Source organism: Dendropsophus ebraccatus, chromosome 10 (assembly GCF_027789765.1).
Source record: "Dendropsophus ebraccatus isolate aDenEbr1 chromosome 10, aDenEbr1.pat, whole genome shotgun sequence".
In the NCBI taxonomy this organism is placed as follows: domain Eukaryota; kingdom Metazoa; phylum Chordata; class Amphibia; order Anura; family Hylidae; genus Dendropsophus; species Dendropsophus ebraccatus.
Genome location: NC_091463.1, coordinates 58,532,368 through 58,555,764, shown reverse-complemented (window position 1 = coordinate 58,555,764; position 23,397 = coordinate 58,532,368). Strand labels below are relative to the sequence as shown.

The following is a 23,397-nucleotide window of genomic DNA, read 5'->3' as shown; positions in this document are numbered from 1 at the left end:
GGCCCAGGCTGAAGCACTGGAGGCAGGCCGACCCACCCTTAGTGGGAAGAAACTCCAGCCCCTCCATGACGTGACTCCATTAGAATCAATGGAACCCTATCATAGAGGGGCTAGGGTTTCCTCCCACTAAGAGTGGGTCGGCCCGCCTCCAGTGCTTCAGCCTGAGCCTGGTGGTACAGTCACTTTAAGTAAGATCCAAGTGTGCAGACCCCCACCAACCAAGCTATAATATGAGCCAGGAGACACACATGGTTGTGTGCTTCACTTTCAGTCTCACTGCATAGACTTATAATGGGGGTTCGAGACATGTCAAAAGTTTTTTGTAATAACGGACAATTTAAACAAATTGAGCAGCTATACACTTAATACCACACTGTGTCAAAGTGCTGAGAAGGCCTAAAGCCATTGCTAGTGTGTAAATGATTAGGCTGAAGCCCCCCCCCCTCACCCGCTTTAATCACCAACATCTTAGAGCTGCCAATTCTGTCCATATACAGAAACAGAGGATGTATTTAGATTGCATTACTTGTAAACCATCCAATATAAGGTATTCAAGGTATGTTTACGTATAAATGTGAGAACTTCTCATAGACTTACAAATACTTCATTAGGTGATTCTACCATGTACAGGCTCCATCACCAACTCACAATGAAGTAGACACACCAGTACTTCCACATGTCACATATAGGGATCAATTAAAATAACCTATGCAAACACTGAGGCCTCTAAAGATTCTGGACAGTGCTGATAATGGCAATAACGCAGTCATGACAAAAATAGTTTTTTTTTTCTTAATATCCTCATTTCTTTTCCACATAAAAGGCACAATAGTTTTTTAATGCTATAATACCTGTAAATTTCATTATAAATAAAAATGCAGGCAAAAAAAAACCTAATTGTGCCAGCTGTTATGTGTGTGTGTTTCTATATGTGCATGATCTATGAATAAAGTAGCTCCTACCGAGGTACAGGTCACAACTACTTAGTCTCACTATTAAGCGTGAGAGAATAATGGCTTATATTATGATCACCATTTAAAAGAAATAAAACCCTGACGCGGCTTCTGACAATCGATGCCATTCTATGCAAAGCTACGTTCCACAAGCTAGCACTGTGGCGTGAAAAAAGTGCTTAATGCTTATGATAATTGCAAATGCCAAATATTTCTCAGGTACCAGAATATACACAGTAATGATACAGTAACAGTGCCACAGGCCCCTTCAGACACCAGCAGGTTATACAAAGATGGAGTGCAGAAATATTGGTATACATAATTTACAGATATACAGGTACAAGCAGGTTGGTTAACAGCCTCCATCTCAACACTGAGGTTAGCCATAAAAAGAATTACAGTGTTCTTCTTAAGTCTGAAACAGACATGTAGCAAGGCATTTGGTGAAATCACCAACAGGTGGCAAATTCTGGAAAAAAAGTGGCTGGGATGGCAATGCTTACCGAGATGCTGAGGATATAGCCCACACAATGTGTCATGAACAGAACAAGGGACTGGACTTCATAAATAAACTACTCAAACTGACATATTAAGAGGTTACTGATGAGTTCCAGGCATGGTCCAAAATTATGGACGATGTGCCATGGTATGGACTTGGGAACTCCCAATATCATCATTCATCATTCCATTCCATAGTACATCATCTATGCACGGACTGTAATTGCAGAAAGTTTGATTGCCCCTAAAGGTATTTTTGAATCGGGAAAAAGATGTTTTCTGAACTATGAAACATTCAGGGGAAGCAACCCCTGAAGCTCTTACTCACTTAAATGGGAGCTTTAAAGTATAACCGTGATGAAAAAAAAGTAAACACATAACTTCCAATTCAGTCACATCTCCCTTTAAAGTTGACGGGAGTGGAGTTTGACAACAATGACACCGCATGGTTTGTGATGCAGAAATACGCAGTTTCAGAGTTGTAAGCAAAGGGAACAAACCCTAACAAAGAAATGCCTTTCAAAGTTATCAGGGGCTCCCAGGAATGGAATTTATATACCATAGAACTAACATTTTCAGTAGGGATGGTCCGAACCCGCCGAGGTTTGGGTTCGCATGAACCCGAACGCTCGGCAGCAGATTCCCGCTGTCTGCCCGCTCCGTGGAGCGGGCGGATCCAGCGGTAGTAACGCCCTGAAAACTGGGATACAGCCTATGGCTATGGCTGTATCCCAGTTTTCCAGGCGGTCCTCCCGCTGGATCCGCCCGCTCCACGGAGCGGGCAGACAGCGGGAATCATTACCGAGGGTTTGGGTTCGTACAAACTAGAACCGAACTCTGTTCGGACCATCCCTAATTTTCAGTTATACATTCCTGATATGTACTATAAGGGTTTACACACTGTTTCAGATCTATGTACAGCCTGCATGGTGCTCAGCGACTATAGAATCTTCCTGTTTCACAAGCTCTTGAGAAACAACTACTTTTCTTTCAGGACTCTAGTTAAACCTAGTTTCCATTGTCTACCATTAAGACTGTATGTGCTGTATTTTGCTCGTGCACTACTTCCTAGCAAAAAGATGCTAGAGAAAATGCAGCAGTCACTTTTCAGGCTGCAGAACTACATATGGATTATGCCTCACAAAGACTTAAGATGAGGAGTATTGAGCAAATGTTTAGAAATGCTAAGGAGTTATACTGGTATGACGTGTGTAAGTAGTACTCTCTACAAGGGAACCTCAGTATACTTTACTAACAGGTTACAGCAACCTTGTGGTAATTTCAACCTAGATTGTCCTCCATGTAATAGCTGTAGACTTCACATTAACTCTGATGTGGTTGTATAACCAAATAAAGGACCAGTGACCTGCATTCCAATATTATGTATTTCAGTAAAGCCACACTGTCTGTGATTTCATTAGGAAACCTTATAGTGGTTAGTGGGACTACAAAAGCAGGTGGGAGATCTATGTTCTGAGATGGTCCCACATCACATAGCCATATTGAGACTTATGAAGAACACTGCAAGTTTCACCCTCGTCACATCAATACATCGACATCGGTTTCATGCTCTTCTTCGTTCACTTTTAAAGACAGGACTTCTTCATTTAGAAATAAGCCACTGAGTCTTTCCTTCCGAGCCTGCCTCTGTTCCTTTAGCTGTCTTTTCCGCAAGGCTTTCTGCTGCAGTTTCCTTTGCTTTGACCGTTTCTACATAAAAAAAAAAAAAAAAAAACACATCACAAGTTTTACTTTTTTTTTTTATTATTAACCTTGTATTTTCCCATTATGTAATGGGGGCGTTAAGGGAGTAACATCTATGTGTTTAAACAACAAATAGAATAGAAAGCTGAGGGCACTCACGATCAGTTGCAATGTACTTTATTCCAAAAATGCAGTAACATTTCAGTGAAGCATATCAATCTTTTGCAGACGCCAAACCATATCACGGTATAGACATGATGGCCATTTCACGGGCATGCGCACTTAATCCGATATGCTTCACTGAAATTTTACTGCATTTTTGGGATAAAGTACATTGCAAGTGATCGGTGAGTGCCCTCATCTTTCTATTCTATTTGCTGTTTGGATGAAAGGACTCTGTTGTGACGAGCACCTCCATTGCAACGCTGCATAGTCTGTATTATTGTACAGCTGATTGCACGCACACCCACCAAGGAAGTAGTGCCAGTCACCTCTTAAACAATCTATGTGTTTAGACACCACTCCACTGCAGGCACGTAGAGGCCTAGTGAAGGTCACCAGGCCCACCATGATAGTACTCCTTCTGCAAAATGACCATATACTTCAATAAACAAAAGCATATTTAGAAGTATAAAAAGAAAGATTTCTGCTTACCTCGCCTCCCAGTACGTAGTAAAACGCGATCATAGGGCCCTATGTACCCCAAAACAGTACCACCTGCATTGGCAAGAAAGGGGCTCTAGCTTGCCTCCCCCCCGTCACTATTCAGAAGGGAGCTTTGGAAGTCCCATTCTATTCTTGAGTCCTGTCAGGCCAGCAGTCAGACCCACTGTGATGAGTCAGGACTCCTTTAAGTACTTTATTAAACCTACTCATGGAGTTATAGATTTATTATTTGACAAGTTTGTTATTACTCAATAGGAAGAAAAAAAAAAAAAAAAGGGGGGGTGGATATAGGTAAGAAAACTTCCTGTTACATGTTATACTTACAAAAGAAATGTAAAAAAAAGTCTATAACTCTTCACTACGGTATATCCAAGAAAATAAGAAAACATACTTCATATGTGTAAACAAACAGTACAAATATGCCCTTACCTTGGAGTCCCTAATCCTTTCTGCTGCACTTGCAGACAGATTGCTGTCGCTGTGAGTCCGGCTCATGTTTGCACTTGAGTTGGAGGCAGAGTTGCCCCCACTAGAGCCGCTGCTGCTTGCTGTGCTGACCATACTGGCACTGCTACTGCTCACACTGGCTCCACTCACACCACTTGTACTAGCTGTACTGTAACTGGTCCTTTTCCAGCTGTCCCGTGTCGATCGCTGACGTGGACTATGCTCCTTGATATAACTTCTGACCTGAAGATTAAGGGAAAAAAAGGACTGAATTTATGGCAAATGGGAAAAAAAACACTTTGAAATTAGAGGAGGGACATTCTAAGGGCTGTTAAAGACGTGTAATCTGGAAATAAGATTGTGTTACTTGCGTTACTTACATCACCAACATATGTCAGTCCCTGCCCCCAATGGGGAACACAATAATAATAATAACAATAATAATAACAATAATAATAACCACTGAACCACCATGCTGTAGTCTATCTCAAATAACTAGTGTGCGACCCTCCTTTGTTTCTATGACTATTTCAGTGATTCGGATCCTGCTTCTGTTAGTCCTGGGACCCTGCTATATTCTGAAATTCTTTAGCTACTTCGTGCTCTCCTAATTCAATCCTCCCCAGAAATAAGTTCTCCGTACCCACAGCCTTTATGTGCATACAAACCTGTTTGAGCTTTTCATCAGTCAGGCAGTTCAGTTCAATGATAAACTCGCTATCTGTAGGGGAAATCTGCGCTGTAGGATCGATGATTTTTATGATGTCAAGCTGTTCCCGAAGTCCCATCTCTGTGCTGACCTTTCGGCTGAGATACTCTATGTATTCCACCTAGAAGAAAACAAAAATGAAACGTGTCTTACCACTAGAAGACAATGTTCAACCAATGGTCAAACTATTCAACATCTGATAAGTTGCCCTGAAGTAAAAATTTTTACATTACACTAAAGTCATATTCACGAGAGGCAAGCACAGTGGGCTTCCACAGCAAAAGCTATCAGCATCATAACCACCCATAGAGAGACAGTAAGCAAATAGGAAACCATCACTACATCTGCTGTGGAGCAATCACTTTTTGTGGTTATTTTCTAAAAGGGCCCGTCCTCATCAGTCAGACCATTTGATTTAAGGGGAATCTGTCAGCTGTAACTCACGTTCCAAACTGCTGACACGGTTAGGTCCCCTTCACACGTCAGGAATCTATCTGGATTTCTTATCAGGCAATGCAGATACATTTCCTGACCCATATGGTTCTATTGGGCACAGACAACCATCAGGATTTTTCCTGAAGAGTGTCTGTTCTGGAAAAAAGGTCAGGAAATTCTAGAGCCTGTCTTATTTTCCTCTAAAATTCCATCAGGGATGCCCCATTAGAAGTCTATGGGAGCTTCTGGAATTACGGACACTTTCCGCATCCAGATTTATGGATGCTATAATACGTTCTTTACCCTGGAAATCCAGAAAGCACTCCTAGTTTCCTGATTACAGCTTGGTTCACTTAAGTGGCTCAGGAAAGCCTCTGACTGTTCTTACTATATAATAAAAGCATTTTTCTATGCTCTAGAATCACAAACATATAAAAGAAAGGTAACATGTATCTCCCTGATGTAACAGCTATCTAACAGTGTCAGCTGTTCGGATGGTGCATTCCAGCTGACAGATTCCCTTTAAGAAAATAAACATCAGCATAATAGCCAACAATTGTTTTGGCAAACTTTGGCTCTAATTTGTGTTTTCTGATTGTAACTGATGGTGCGTCTACACAGACAGATTTATCTGACATCTGATTTATTGTTTAGGCCAAAACCAGGAACAGACTATAAACAAAGAACAGGTCATAAAGAAAATTCTGAGAGTTCTCCTCTTTTCTAATCCATTCCTGGATTTGACTTAAAAAATCAGTCAGATAAATCTGTGTAAACGCACCAAAAGTCTTCTAAATGAAAAGTCTTTACCTGTGTTGTTTAATAAAATGGTGTGCCAAATATTAGGATAATTACTTCTTACAACAGGGGACATCGCAGCTCTCCACACTTTAGTGGATACCCGGCAGTGTTACTACCCAGTAGAGGGGGCTTGTGACGTTCATCCGTCCACCAGCACTAGCTGATCTAAGCAACACTGTAATAATAACTTCTCATTACTCTACAGTTTATTTTTATGTATGAGAAAAATAAGAAGAGTAGCGGCTGGTAAATTTGTACCAGATGTCATATCAGAATGAATGAACTTTGTCTCATTGAAGCTTTATTGAATTTATTCAGTTGTTCTGCAATAAAAAACATGTCCAGTAGTAAAATGACTACTTGCAACTGGGAATAGGTTTCCAAATAGGACATGATTCTCCCTCCTAAAAAGATGGTGAAATAATTGTGTTTGGCAACCACTGCCCCAATACTGAAATATATAAGAACAAATGGTCCAATGAACGTCCAGCTTTAGAAAGAGTCAGTGTGTGTATGGTGACATTACCTGCTCATCATTTGTCATAGCACTCCAAGGGAGGTCGTCCAGATTCCTATGTTTGTTCTTTTTCTTGGAGGGGAGGCAAGGAGAGCTAGGGATGCTGGGAATGATATCTGATAACACATCACTGCCGCTTGCAATATCACTTCCAGGCAACTAGAACAGGATTAAACACATGGGTTATATGGACTACACATTTAATAGAGAATTTTAGGCATCTTGCCCTTTATACAATCAAATGACCTAATGCAAGAAACCCCAACATCAGGTTTGTGCACATAAAGCTAGTGACACTGGGGTTGGTTTCTGCAGAAGTCACATAAAACATATAAGAATATTCTATACCAACTGTGTTCCTTTTTATTTTTATAGTTGTAAAGCACAACCTGAAAACTATTTAAAGCATTGCATAGCGTACATAAAGTAGTAAGGTAAGTGACCAGCACCAGAACAATCCCTGATGTGGGTGTCAGCTGCAGACAGCAGCTTGTACAAGGCAAGTATGGTGCAGGCTTAGCATCTGAGCCAGCTCCATAAACACCTTTACTACCAGCTATTCATGCAGACAACATTTTTCTGCTGTGAGTACAATCCCTGTGTGACCAGCAAACAGGCACAATTTGGTACACAGCATTTCCAATACATGTATGAATGTGCCATTAAACAGGTAGAAATAGAAGAACGCAATACAAGCTGCATTAAAAGCAGACTAAAATGCCCTATAGAGTTACCTGCCACTCAAACTCGCTGTCAGACCAATCCCAGTAAGTGCTGATGGACGAGGAGACATCACTGCACACACTTCCCTCTGGAAACAGGTCAAAGGAGGTGAAGTCCTGGTCATCCAGGAGGGAATAGCAGTCATCCTGGTCTCCGACAGAGACAGAAGAAAATAATTCTTCACTGCATTCAGAGCTTGCCACACTGGTTCCACAGGATGTCAGATTCCACCTGAAAATACATGAACATCTACTTTATTCTTTTTTATATACAGTGCTTACTTGGCTTATTTCCCAGGCACCAGAAAAAAACATTAAGGTCTATAGCAACTGCACAGAAACACTGCGGGGCAATGAGATGGGGAGGAGGTGTGCCACTCAGGGTCAGCACTGTCTCTCTGAGGAGCCAGACAAGTCATTTTAACTTCATAAACCTCAACATTAAACAAAGGCACTGGGATTTTTTTTTCCTTTTACCACGACCTAACTGCTGACAGATTCCCTTTAAAAGCTTTGCATTATTTCTCCCAGCATTCTCCTATTTAGCTTCATGTGCTCTAGGAAGCCTAAGTATCTATGACTGAATAGAAACAATCCCTTCAAATGTACATTAAGGTTACAAACCCACTTGCCGGATCTGCAGCGAGTCTCCTTGCTGCGTTTTTGCAGGGAGACTCGCTACAGATCCCGGCCCTATACTTTCAATAGCAGAGAAACTCGCAGCAGGGATGTACATCCCTGCTGCGATTTTGTCTGCAGCCCGCCCCATTAACCCCCCGGCCGCCGGACATTATACATTACCCTGTCCCCGTTCCTGCTTGCTTCGGGGCTCCCGGTGTCTTCACGGCCCGCCCGGCCAATCAGTGCGCTGCGGCGGGGCAGCGCACTGATTGGCCGGGCGGAACGTGCCAGGAGCCGCTGAAGCAAGCAGGAGCCGGGATCAGGTAATGTATATCCTGCCCGCCCCCCTGCAGCCCCGATCGCCCCCAGCCCCCGGCCGCACGATCGCCCCCAGCCCCGCAGCACGCCGGGGCCGGGGGCTGCGGGGCGATCGTGCGGCCGGGGGCTGCGGGGCGATCGTGCGGCCGGGGGCTGCGGGGCGATCGTGCGGCCGGGGGCTGCGGGGCGATCGTGCGGCCGGGGGCTGCGGGGCGATCGTGCGGCCGGGGGCTGCGGGGCGATCGTGCGGCCGGGGGCTGCGGGGCGATCGTGCGGCCGGGGGCTGCGGGGCGATCGTGCGGCCGGGGGCTGCGGGGGCGATCGTGCGGCCGGGGGCTGCGGGGCGATCGTGCGGCCGGGGGCTGCGGGGCGATCGTGCGGCCGGGGGCTGCGGGGCGATCGTGCGGCCGGGGGCTGCGGGGCGATCGTGCGGCCGGGGGCTGCGGGGCGATCGTGCGGCCGGGGGCTGCGGGGCGATCGTGCGGCCGGGGGCTGCGGGGCGATCGTGCGGCCGGGGGCTGCGGGGCTGGGGGCGATCGTGCGGCCGGGGGCGATCGGGGCTGCAGGGGGGCGGGCAGGATATACATTACCTGATCCCGGCTCCTGCTTGCTTCAGCGGCTCCCGACACGTTCCGCCCGGCCAATCAGTGCGCTGCCCCGCCGCAGCGCACTGATTGGCCGGGCGGGCCGTAAAGACACCGGGAGCCCCGAAGCAAACAGGAACGGGGACCGGGTAATGTATAATGTCCGGCGGCCGGGGGGTTAATGGGGCGGGCTGCAGACAAAATCGCAGCAGGGATGTACATCCCTGCTGCGAGTTTCTCTGCTATTGAAAGTATAGGGCCGGGATCTGCAGCGAGTCTCCCTGCAAAAACGCAGCAAGGAGACTCGCTGCAGATCCGGCAAGTGGGTTTGTAACCTAAAGGTGCTGTGTCATTAAGACAATACCTATTCATCTGAACGTGTCTACCCACTGTGAGCCAAAGCAGGGGGTGACAGGTCTTCTTTAACGATACAGCCCATGTTCAGTACTCACACAGCTGAGGAATAGGAGACAATCTGCCCGGAGCATTGCTGATGATGCGGAGGATGGGGAGGAGGGACGGAGGGGTGGTGCAAAGTTAGGGCACAGATGCAGCCCGTGCCAAACGGGAGTAAGTTTAAAAGCTGTTTTTTAGGACAATAACTGCACCACCTGCCGAACGGACCCCAGGACAGATCTTGGATTAAAAGCAGCTATCCGAAGGTACAAACGGTTGTTGTTTTTTTTGTGGGGGGGGGGGTCAGATTGTGGGTACAGAGTCACTTTAAGACCTGTTTGTTTTCCATGTACGCTCAAGTTTCATAAAAGCCAAAGTGCCAAGTATACCTCCTGTAACCCCGAACCATCCCTGACCTGTATCACTGAAGTACAGAGATCAGTGCTGGAAGTCATGAGGTGGGGGATTTATTGTAACTGGCAATAGCTGTCGCTAGCACTTTGGGGCCACAGTGTGACCCTATTTACTTACTAAGCTGCAGTGTAGCATGATTCACACAGCGTAACAGATCTTTGGTTGTGCAGCCAAAAATCACCATGATGCCCAAACCTTAGGGCCCGTTCACTCTGCTCTGAACCCCCGCCCTAGGACTCAGCAACGAATCCTGTCTCTTTCAATGGGAGGCCTTGCACGCCTCCGCTCAAAGAATTGACATGTCACACACACATCGGTACCTGGGCCCTCACTCATATGTCCTGGAGAGTATACTGTACACACAGGATCACATACCTACGCCCAGGGCTGTATGCTATATACACACACCTACGCCCAGGGCTGTATGCTATATACACACACCTACGCCAAGGGCTGTATGCTATATACACACACAACTACGCCCAGGGCTGTATGCTATATACACACACCTACGCCCAGGGCTGTATGCTATATACACACACCTACGCCCAGGGCTGTATGCTATATACACACAACTACGCCCAGGGCTGTATGCTATATACACACACCCACGCCCAGGGCTGTATGCTATATACACACACCCACGCCCAGGGCTGTATGCTATATACACACACCCACGCCCAGGGCTGTATGCTATATACACACACCCACGCCCAGGGCTGTATGCTATATACACACACCCACGCCCAGGGCTGTATGCTATATACACACACCCACGCCCAGGGCTGTATGCTATATACACACACCCACGCCCAGGGCTGTATGCTATATACACACACCCACGCCCAGGGCTGTATGCTATATACACACACCCACGCCCAGGGCTGTATGCTATATACACACAACTACGCCCAGGGCTGTATGCTATATACACACACCTACGCCCAGGGCTGTATGCTATATACACACACCCACGCCCAGGGCTGTATGCTATATACACACACCCACGCCCAGGGCTGTATGCTATATACACACACCCACGCCCAGGGCTGTATGCTATATACACACACCCACGCCCAGGGCTGTATGCTATATACACACAACTACGCCCAGGGCTGTATGCTATATACACACACCTACGCCCAGGGCTGTATGCTATATACACACACCTACGCCCAGGGCTGTATGCTATATACACACACCTACGCCCAGGGCTGTATGCTATATACACACACCTACGCCCAGGGCTGTATGCTATATACACACACCTACGCCCAGGGCTGTATGCTATATACACACACCTACGCCCAGGGCTGTATGCTATATACACACACCTACGCCCAGGGCTGTATGCTATATACACACACCTACGCCCAGGGCTGTATGCTATATACACACACCTACGCCCAGGGCTGTATGCTATATACACACACCTACGCCCAGGGCTGTATGCTATATACACACACCTACGCCCAGGGCTGTATGCTATATACACACACCTACGCCCAGGGCTGTATGCTATATACACACACCTACGCCCAGGGCTGTATGCTATATACACACACCTACGCCCAGGGCTGTATGCTATATACACACACCTACGCCCAGGGCTGTATGCTATATACACACACCTACGCCCAGGGCTGTATGCTATATACACACACCTACGCCCAGGGCTGTATGCTATATACACACACCTACGCCCAGGGCTGTATGCTATATACACACACCTACGCCCAGGGCTGTATGCTATATACACACACCTACGCCCAGGGCTGTATGCTATATACACACACCTACGCCCAGGGCTGTATGCTATATACACACACCTACGCCCAGGGCTGTATGCTATATACACACACCTACGCCCAGGGCTGTATGCTATATACACACACCTACGCCCAGGGCTGTATGCTATATACACACACCTACGCCCAGGGCTGTATGCTATATACACACACCTACGCCCAGGGCTGTATGCTATATACACACACCTACGCCCAGGGCTGTATGCTATATACACACACCTACGCCCAGGGCTGTATGCTATATACACACACCTACGCCCAGGGCTGTATGCTATTTACACACACCTACGCCCAGGGCTGTATGCTATATACACACACCTACGCCCAGGGCTGTATGCTATATACACACACCTACGCCCAGGGCTGTATGCTATATACACACACCTACGCCCAGGGCTGTATGCTATATACACACACCTACGCCCAGGGCTGTATGCTATATACACACACCTACGCCCAGGGCTGTGTGCTATATACACACACCTACGCCCAGGGCTGTGTGCTATATACACACACCTACGCCCAGGGCTGTGTGCTATATACACACACCTACGCCCAGGGCTGTGTGCTATATACACACACCTACGCCCAGGGCTGTGTGCTATATACACACGCCTACGCCCAGGGCTGTGTGCTATATACACACGCCTATGCCCAGGGCTGTGTGCTATATACACACGCCTATGCCCAGGGCTGTGTGCTATATACACACGCCTATGCCCAGGGCTGTATGCTATATACACACGCCTATGCCCAGGGCTGTATGCTATATACACACGCCTATGCCCAGGGCTGTATGCTATATACACACGCCTATGCCCAGGGCTGTATGCTATATACACACGCCTATGCCCAGGGCTGTATGCTATATACACACGCCTATGCCCAGGGCTGTATGCTATATACACACGCCTATGCCCAGGGCTGTATGCTATATACACACGCCTATGCCCAGGGCTGTATGCTATATACACACGCCTATGCCCAGGGCTGTATGCTATATACACATGCCTATGCCCAGGGCTGTATGCTATATACACATGCCTATGCCCAGGGCTGTATGCTATATACACATGCCTATGCCCAGGGCTGTATGCTATATACACATGCCTATGCCCAGGGCTGTATGCTATATACACATACCTATGCCCAGGGCTGTATGCTATATACACATACCTATGCCCAGGGCTGTATGCTATATACACATACCTATGCCCAGGGCTGTATGCTATATACACATACCTATGCCCAGGGCTGTATGCTATATACACATACCTATGCCCAGGGCTGTATGCTATATACACATACCTATGCCCAGGGCTGTATGCTATATACACATACCTATGCCCAGGGCTGTATGCTATATACACATACCTATGCCCAGGGCTGTATGCTATATACACATACCTATGCCCAGGGCTGTATGCTATATACACATACCTATGCCCAGGGCTGTATGCTATATACACATACCTATGCCCAGGGCTGTATGCTATATACACATACCTATGCCCAGGGCTGTATGCTATATACACATACCTATGCCCAGGGCTGTATGCTATATACACATACCTATGCCCAGGGCTGTATGCTATATACACATACCTATGCCCAGGGCTGTATGCTATATACACATACCTATGCCCAGGGCTGTATGCTATATACACATACCTATGCCCAGGGCTGTATGCTATATACACATACCTATGCCCAGGGCTGTATGCTATATACACATACCTATGCCCAGGGCTGTATGCTATATACACATACCTATGCCCAGGGCTGTATGCTATATACACATACCTATGCCCAGGGCTGTATGCTATATACACATACCTATGCCCAGGGCTGTATGCTATATACACATACCTATGCCCAGGGCTGTATGCTATATACACATACCTATGCCCAGGGCTGTATGCTATATACACATACCTATGCCCAGGGCTGTATGCTATATACACATACCTATGCCCAGGGCTGTATGCTATATACACATACCTATGCCCAGGGCTGTATGCTATATACACATACCTATGCCCAGGGCTGTATGCTATATACACATACCTATGCCCAGGGCTGTATGCTATATACACATACCTATGCCCAGGGCTGTATGCTATATACACATACCTATGCCCAGGGCTGTATGCTATATACACATACCTATGCCCAGGGCTGTATGCTATATACACATACCTATGCCCAGGGCTGTATGCTATATACACATACCTATGCCCAGGGCTGTATGCTATATACACATACCTATGCCCAGGGCTGTATGCTATATACACATACCTATGCCCAGGGCTGTATGCTATATACACATACCTATGCCCAGGGCTGTATGCTATATACACATACCTATGCCCAGGGCTGTATGCTATATACACATAACTATGTCCAGGGCTGTGTATGCTATACACATGTCCATGTCCCGGGCTGTATACTATATACATTACTATGTGCCAAGATGTATACTATATACATTACTACCCGGTTTCCCCGAAAATAAGACAGCGTCTTATATTAATTTTTGCTCCTAAAGCTGCGCTATGTCTTATTCTCAGGAAATTTGGATTTTTCCATAAAGAAATACCCGTGTCCCAGGGCCGCACGCTACAATACCCGTGTCCCAGGGCCCCACGCTACAATACCCGTGTCCCAGGGCCCCACGCTACAATACCCGTGTCCCAGGGCCGCACGCTATAACACCCGTGTCCCAGGGCCGCACGCTATAACACCCGTGTCCCAGGGCCGCACGCTATAACACCCGTGTCCCCGTGCTGTATACTATACCCCTGTCCCCGGGCCGCACGCTATAATACCCGTGTCCCCGGGCTGTATACTATACCCCTGTCCTCAGGCTGTATACTATACCCCTGTCCCCGGCTGTATTCTATACCCCTGTCCCCGGGCTGTATACTATACCCCTGTCCCCGGGCTGTATACTATACCCCTGTCCCCGGGCTGTATACTATACCCCTGTCCCCGGCTGTATACTATATACCCATGTCTCCGGGCTGTATACTATATACCCACGTCTCCGGGCTGTATACTATATACCCACGTCTCCGGGCTGTATACTATATACCCACGTCTCCGGGCTGTATACTATATACCCATGTCTCCGGGCTGTATACTATATAGCCATGTCTCCGGGCTGTATACTATATAGCCATGTCTCCGGGCTGTATACTATATAGCCATGTCTCCGGGCTGTATACTATATAGCCATGTCTCCGGGCTGTATACTATATAGCCATGTCTCCGGGCTGTATACTATATACCCATGTCTCCGGGCTGTATACTATATACCCATGTCTCCGGGCTGTATACTATATAGCCATGTCTCCGGGCTGTATACTATATAGCCATGTCTCCGGGCTGTATACTATATAGCCATGTCTCCGGGCTGTATACTATATAGCCATGTCTCCGGGCTGTATACTATATAGCCATGTCTCCGGGCTGTATACTATATAGCCATGTCTCCGGGCTGTATACTATATAGCCATGTCTCCGGGCTGTATACTATATAGCCATGTCTCCGGGCTGTATACTATATAGCCATGTCTCCGGGCTGTATACTATATAGCCATGTCTCCGGGCTGTATACCTATATAGCCATGTCTCCGGGCTGTATACTATATAGCCATGTCTCCGGGCTGTATACTATATAGCCATGTCTCCGGGCTGTATACTATATAGCCATGTCTCCGGGCTGTATACTATATAGCCATGTCTCCGGGCTGTATACTATATAGCCATGTCTCCGGGCTGTATACTATATAGCCATGTCTCCGGGCTGTATACTATATAGCCATGTCTCCGGGCTGTATACTATATAGCCATGTCTCCGGGCTGTATACTATATAGCCATGTCTCCGGGCTGTATACTATATAGCCATGTCTCCGGGCTGTATACTATATAGCCATGTCTCCGGGCTGTATACTATATAGCCATGTCTCCGGGCTGTATACTATATAGCCATGTCTCCGGGCTGTATACTATATAGCCATGTCTCCGGGCTGTATACTATATAGCCATGTCTCCGGGCTGTATACTATATAGCCATGTCTCCGGGCTGTATACTATATAGCCATGTCTCCGGGCTGTATACTATATAGCCATGTCTCCGGGCTGTATACTATATAGCCATGTCTCCGGGCTGTATACTATATAGCCATGTCTCCGGGCTGTATACTATATAGCCATGTCTCCGGGCTGTATACTATATAGCCATGTCTCCGGGCTGTATACTATATAGCCATGTCTCCGGGCTGTATACTATATAGCCATGTCTCCGGGCTGTATACTATATAGCCATGTCTCCGGGCTGTATACTATATAGCCATGTCTCCGGGCTGTATACTATATAGCCACGTCTCCGGGCTGTATACTATATAGCCACGTCTCCGGGCTGTATACTATATAGCCACGTCTCCGGGCTGTATACTATATAGCCACGTCTCCGGGCTGTATACTATATAGCCACGTCTCCGGGCTGTATACTATATAGCCACGTCTCCGGGCTGTATACTATATAGCCACGTCTCCGGGCTGTATACTATATAGCCACGTCTCCGGGCTGTATACTATATAGCCCACGTCTCCGGGCTGTATACTATATACCCACGTCTCCGGGCTGTATACTATATACCCACGTCTCCGGGCTGTATACTATATACCCACGTCTCCGGGCTGTATACTATATACCCACGTCTCCGGGCTGTATACTATATAGCCACGTCTCCGGGCTGTATACTATATACCCACGTCTCCGGGCTGTATACTATATAGCCACGTCTCCGGGCTGTATACTATATAGCCACGTCTCCGGGCTGTATACTATATAGCCACGTCTCCGGGCTGTATACTATATAGCCACGTCTCCGGGCTGTATACTATATAGCCACGTCTCCGGGCTGTATACTATATAGCCACGTCTCCGGGCTGTATACTATATACCCACGTCTCCGGGCTGTATACTATATACCCACGTCCCCGGGCTGTATACTATATAGCCATGTCCCCGGGCTGTATACTATATACCCATGTCTCCGGGCTGTATACTATATACCCATGTCTCCGGGCTGTATACTATATACCCATGTCTCCGGGCTGTATACTATATACCCATGTCTCCGGGCTGTATACTATATACCCATGTCTCCGGGCTGTATACTATATACCCATGTCTCCGGGCTGTATACTATATACCCATGTCTCCGGGCTGTATACTATATACCCATGTCTCCGGGCTGTATACTATATACCCATGTCTCCGGGCTGTATACTATATACCCATGTCTCCGGGCTGTATACTATATACCCATGTCTCCGGGCTGTATACTATATACCCATGTCTCCGGGCTGTATACTATATACCCATGTCTCCGGGCTGTATACTATATACCCATGTCTCCGGGCTGTATACTATATACCCATGTCTCCGGGCTGTATACTATATACCCATGTCTCCGGGCTGTATACTATATACCCATGTCTCCGGGCTGTATACTATATAGCCATGTCTCCGGGCTGTATACTATATAGCCATGTCTCCGGGCTGTATACTATATAGCCATGTCTCCGGGCTGTATACTATATAGCCATGTCTCCGGGCTGTATACTATATAGCCATGTCTCCGGGCTGTATACTATATAGCCATGTCTCCGGGCTGTATACTATATAGCCATGTCTCCGGGCTGTATACTATATAGCCATGTCTCCGGGCTGTATACTATATAGCCATGTCTCCGGGCTGTATACTATATAGCCATGTCTCCGGGCTGTATACTATATAGCCATGTCTCCGGGCTGTATACTATATAGCCATGTCTCCGGGCTGTATACTATATAGCCATGTCTCCGGGCTGTATACTATATAGCCATGTCTCCGGGCTGTATACTATATAGCCATGTCTCCGGGCTGTATACTATATAGCCATGTCTCCGGGCTGTATACTATATAGCCATGTCTCCGGGCTGTATACTATATAGCCATGTCTCCGGGCTGTATACTATATAGCCATGTCTCCGGGCTGTATACTATATAGCCATGTCTCCGGGCTGTATACTATATAGCCATGTCTCCGGGCTGTATACTATATAGCCATGTCTCCGGGCTGTATACTATATAGCCATGTCTCCGGGCTGTATACTATATAGCCATGTCTCCGGGCTGTATACTATATAGCCATGTCTCCGGGCTGTATACTATATAGCCATGTCTCCGGGCTGTATACTATATAGCCATGTCTCCGGGCTGTATACTATATAGCCATGTCTCCGGGCTGTATACTATATAGCCATGTCTCCGGGCTGTATACTATATAGCCATGTCTCCGGGCTGTATACTATATAGCCATGTCTCCGGGCTGTATACTATATAGCCATGTCTCCGGGCTGTATACTATATAGCCATGTCTCCGGGCTGTATACTATATAGCCATGTCTCCGGGCTGTATACTATATAGCCATGTCTCCGGGCTGTATACTATATAGCCATGTCTCCGGGCTGTATACTATATAGCCATGTCTCCGGGCTGTATACTATATAGCCATGTCTCCGGGCTGTATACTATATACCCATGTCTCCGGGCTGTATACTATATAGCCATGTCTCCGGGCTGTATACTATATAGCCATGTCTCCGGGCTGTATACTATATAGCCATGTCTCCGGGCTGTATACTATATAGCCATGTCTCCGGGCTGTATACTATATAGCCATGTCTCCGGGCTGTATACTATATAGCCACGTCTCCGGGCTGTATACTATATACCCACGTCTCCGGGCTGTATACTATATACCCACGTCTCCGGGCTGTATACTATATACCCACGTCTCCGGGCTGTATACTATATAGCCACGTCTCCGGGCTGTATACTATATAGCCACGTCTCCGGGCTGTATACTATATAGCCACGTCTCCGGGCTGTATACTATATAGCCACGTCTCCGGGCTGTATACTATATAGCCACGTCTCCGGGCTGTATACTATATAGCCACGTCTCCGGGCTGTATACTATATACCCATGTCCCCGGGCTGTATACTATATACCCATGTCTCCGGGCTGTATACTATATACCCATGTCTCCGGGCTGTATACTATATACCCATGTCTCCGGGCTGTATACTATATACCCATGTCTCCGGGCTGTATACTATATACCCATGTCTCCGGGCTGTATACTATATACCCATGTCTCCGGGCTGTATACTATATACCCATGTCTCCGGGCTGTATACTATATACCCATGTCTCCGGGCTGTATACTATATAGCCATGTCTCCGGGCTGTATACTATATAGCCATGTCTCCGGGCTGTATACTATATACCCACGTCTCCGGGCTGTATACTATATACCCACGTCTCCGGGCTGTATACTATATACCCATGTCCCCGGGCTGTATACTATATACCCATGTCTCCGGGCTGTATACTATATAGCCATGTCTCCGGGCTGTATACTATATACCCATGTCTCCGGGCTGTATACTATATACCCATGTCTCCGGGCTGTATACTATATAGCCATGTCTCCGGGCTGTATACTATATACCCATGTCTCCGGGCTGTATACTATATACCCATGTCTCCGGGCTGTATACTATATACCCATGTCCCCAGGCTGTACACTATACCCCTGTCCCACCTGTTGGAGTGGAATCGGTGCAGGGGGTCGGTGCGGTGGCACGAGGACAGCTGGCAGCCGAAGTCGCTGACGTCCAGGCAGCCCTCCTCACTGATGCTGCCCCGCTGGGAGAGGAGGGGGAAGGGCTCGTCCGGGGCCAGGAACTTCTCGTACAGGCCCTCAGACATGGTGCGGCCTTCCCGGTCACCGCTCCCCCATACTACCGCGCTGCTGCTCCTCCGCTCCGAATCGCTTAGCACAACGTGACAGGACCGGGGCCGGGAGACGCCAGCTGTCGCTTCTCTTCCCGGGATTAGGCCCTGCTGCTTCCTCCACCACAGGATGCGCTCTCCAAAGTCCAGCGCCCCCTACAGGCAAGGAGAGTAACGTCAGGTGAACTCGCCAGCACGGTGTACGTCCCACGTGAGGCGGCGTTCAGTCTGCACAGGCCAGTGATGCGACGTGTAATCCGCGACGAGCGCCCTCTGTAGTAGCGGAGAACAATGGCAGGCACTTCTCACATACGCCGCAGTCTCTCCTTTCTCAGAACTACACTTCCCATCATCCCATCACTCCCCTTACAGTCTCCATGTAACCTGATTATGTGATTGCAGCATGCATATAAACCCATACACAGACATGGGAGAACACAGAGCTCCATGCTGACGTCATTACAACCATGCTTGCATCACACAGATACTAAAAAAAATATTTTCCTGTAAAATTCATAAAAAATACAACAAAGGCAGCCGGTGTAAACAGGCGTCATTCATCGCTTGATGACAATGCTATAAGTATATAATTACTAGCTTCACATCCGAATGCTAATGGCAAGTGAATAGCCATAATAAATATCTGTCATAACGAGGAAACCGTCCATTCCAGCGTCCAGACAAAAGTGCCAATTAAATGTCACATCATATAATAGGCATAGCAACACTCCACACATAACAGTGCCAGAAAGTAATCCTTTGAATCTGCAGCATCAAATCTGCGCCATCAAATCTGCTGCAGATCCTGTAGGTGTGAACGCACCCTTATGGCAAAATTTCCCTTGCAGTTGCTTAATTTTGGATTTCTTTTCCATCTTGCCCATCAATTGGTAATCTCACCAGTAGGTAGTATCCTCCTGCAGGTATTCTTCCTAGATTTTATTCCCCCCCCCCCCCCCAGAAGATACTATTCCCTATCGCCCTATTCCACGGAACGATTATCGTCCCGTGGAATAGGAGGTATCTTTCATGTCGGGTGATCGTTGAAGTCGTTTGTCTTTCAACATGGAATAGGAGCGGCGGCAGCAGACCGCCAGTATATCCTATGGGCTTCCCACACGATCGGCGATCATTTGGGCAGCTCCCCCCAGCCCTCCCGGGACTCACCCGCTCGCTGCTGCCGCGTGTAATAGCAGCAGCGAGTGGGGAACGAGGAGCAAACGAGCGCTTACAGCACTCATTTGCTCCTCAGAGTCGGGCCGTGGAATACGGCCTTTAGGCTTTCCCCTGTAAATAGGCGCAACCCTATGTACTAGGCACCCCCCGTGCATAATCTCTCTGCTATGGTCCGTTTACACAGAGCGATAATTCGCCCAATCGATCGTTTAACGATTCTGAAGTAACAATTTGGTTTTCATAACGATCAGTGTTAAACGACCGCAGCGAGTATGTAATTCTGCCGCCCTTAACCCCTTCTGCTCCCGCCGGCTCCCCCGCTGTAAGCATACTTTACCTGTCCTTGCTGCATGGGTCCGGCGTCCTGCTCTCCCGTCCGGCCAATCAGTGGCTGCGGCTGGGCAACACACTAATTGGCCGGACGGGAGAGCAGGACGCCGGACCCGTGCAGCAAGGACAGGTAATGTATGCTTACAGCGGGGGAGCCGGGCGGGAGCAGAAGGGGTTAAGGGCGGCAGAATTACATACTCGCTGCGGTCATTTAGACCGCAGCAAGTATGTAGTGTATGGGAACTGCCAGGACCTGCCGGGCTCGCAGCGAGAATCTCGCTGTGAGCCCGTTCGTGTGAATATACCCTAAAAGACTGTTTACATGAAGCGATCTGCGAATTTTTAGCGAACGATCAACAACGATTTGAGAACATGTTGAAAGATCACAATGAACGATTTCTCGATTGTCGCTTGACCGTTCTCTGTGTTTACACAAGCCGATTATTGCTCAAATGCAATCGCTATTGTAAAAATTCGAATGATAATAGTTCAGTCTAAAAGCACCATTAGTCAGCCCTCCCCAGTAGGAAGAAGCGCCATGTGGTATGCATCCCCCTGTAGGTAGTCCGCCTGCTAGCAGCCAGGTAGTATCCCCCATGTAATAGATATCCCCTGTAGTTAACACCCCTGCTGGCCCCCCAGTAGATAGCCTAGCCCCACCAACACCACCCAATAGATAGATTCCCTCAGTAGAAGGCATCCTTTTGAAGGTAGCCCCTCAATAGTTAGTATCCCCCGTGTCGTAGATATCCTCTGTAGTTAATACCCTGATAGCCCCATTAGATAGCTTCCCAACAGGTAGTATCCCCCCATGTGTCGTCATCTACTGTCAGTAGTCCCCCTGTTAGCTCCCCAATAGGTAGGTATTATGCCCCGTATAATAGATTTCCCGCTATATATTAATACCCGTGCTACCCCCCCTCCCCCCCCCCCCCCCCATAAGTAGTATCCTTTTTGTTGTAATGTTGTAGGCGTCCCTGTCCACCCAAAGAATTGACGTGGGCTTAGGCAGAAAAGAATTCCAGGAAGGGCTCACAGTTTTAGGGAGTTCTAAGCAGATTTTAACAGAGGAAAGGTAAATTAAGGGTTAGGATGGGCAATGGGCCTGCGCTGGGAAGGACGATGGGAGGGTCTGCATTAAAGGACTGGGGCAAGCCTGGGCTGAGAAGGGCGACAAGAAGGTGCATATTAACTGGCTGGTGCTGGGAAGCGCGCAGGCAGGGTCTGCATTAGGGGGCTGCGGTGGGCCTGGGCTAGGAAGACCGCAGGGAGGGCCTGCGTTAGGGGGCTGGGGCTGGCCTGGGAAGGGCAAAGGGAGGGTCCGCATTAGATGGCTGGGGAGGGCCTGGTCTGGGAAGGGCGCAGGGAGGGTCCGCATTTGGAGGCTGGGAAGGGCCTGGACCAGGAAGGGTAAGGGGAGAGTCCACGTTAGGGGGCTGGGTTGGAAGGAGCAACAGGAGGATCTGAGGTAGGCTTAGGCAGGAAAGAATGCCAGGAAGGGCTTGGGCTCACAGTTTTAAGGAGTTCTAGGTAGGTTTTAATGAAGGAAAGGTAAATTGGGATGGGTAATCAGGTTAGGGTGAAGGGGCTCTCTCATGGTGCCTTCACCTTGACGTGGTCAGGGAGCTTGCATGCCTTGCTAATCCAATGAGCTAAGGTGGTTGGAGTAATACTCCTGGCGGGGTCATCCATGGCAGACAGGGCAATGGGGAGAGGCCAGACTAAGCAAGGCACCCAGAAGAAAGGGCTGGTATGCTAGAAAAATGTATGGACAAAACATCTATCCCTTTCTCTACACATATCAGTCAGCAGGACACACCACACACATTGCTATTCTCATCTGCTTTTGTTGTTGACTGCTGAACCTTGTAATTGCAAGCAGGAGCTGGCAGGACCCCTGCACCTAAGATTTCTGTCCACCGATAAGCTCTGTCTGCATTCCTGCTAAAGGCCTTATTCCATGGAACAATTATCCTTCATGTTACCAAATCCACCGTATATATATGTATACCAGTGGATGCTAAACTGAGTGACAGGAAATGCTGGGAATTGTAGTGTATAGAAATGTCTGTGAACCACAAGTGTCCCCCCAAAAAGTTGGGAGGTATGGAGGAAGGGCTGACTGCAAAGCATTATGGGGAAGCTTGATGTCCTGTGTTTTCAGTCATCATCATCATCATCATAAGTTTTCCAGCAATGGCGCAGCTTTATCAATCTTTAAAAACATTGCCTGATTTGCCCATAGCAACCAATCACAGCTCACCTTTCATATCTTAACAAGCTCTTATACAATTAAAGCTGAGCTCTGATTAGTTGCTATGGACAAGTTAGACTGTTTAAGTTGCACATGGCAACCAATCAAAGTTCAGCTTTTATTTTACCAGTGTAAATTGAGAAAGGAAAGCTGAGCTGTGATTGGTTGCTATGGGCCACATCAA

At 47.8% G+C, this 23,397-nt stretch overlaps 1 protein-coding gene across 1 annotated transcript; it reads right to left on the bottom strand.

Moving 5' to 3' along the window:
* Positions 1-2,257: 2,257 nt before the first annotated feature.
* FAM199X (family with sequence similarity 199, X-linked) lies at positions 2,258-19,682 on the bottom strand. Its single transcript, XM_069986142.1, has 6 exons — positions 19,263-19,682; positions 7,465-7,684; positions 6,740-6,889; positions 4,937-5,098; positions 4,251-4,511; positions 2,258-3,161 (listed from the first exon to the last, which is right to left on the bottom strand). Exons 1-6 carry the CDS (start codon positions 19,427-19,429, stop codon positions 2,991-2,993), a joined length of 1,131 nt encoding a protein of 376 aa, XP_069842243.1. The 5' UTR covers positions 19,430-19,682; the 3' UTR covers positions 2,258-2,990.
* Positions 19,683-23,397: the final 3,715 nt, after the last annotated feature.

Excerpts from the sequence above, each read along its gene's own strand:
- FAM199X (XM_069986142.1), bottom strand. The coding sequence starts at position 19,429 with ATGTCTGAGGGCCTGTACGAGAAGTTCCTGGCCCCGGACGAGCCCTTC. Across the intron at positions 7,685-19,262 it reads CACCGATTCCACTCCAACAG|GTGGAATCTGACATCCTGTG; the intron begins GTGGGACAGGGG and ends ATGTATTTTCAG. Across the intron at positions 6,890-7,464 it reads ACAGCGAGTTTGAGTGGCAG|TTGCCTGGAAGTGATATTGC; the intron begins GTAACTCTATAG and ends ATCCTGTTCTAG.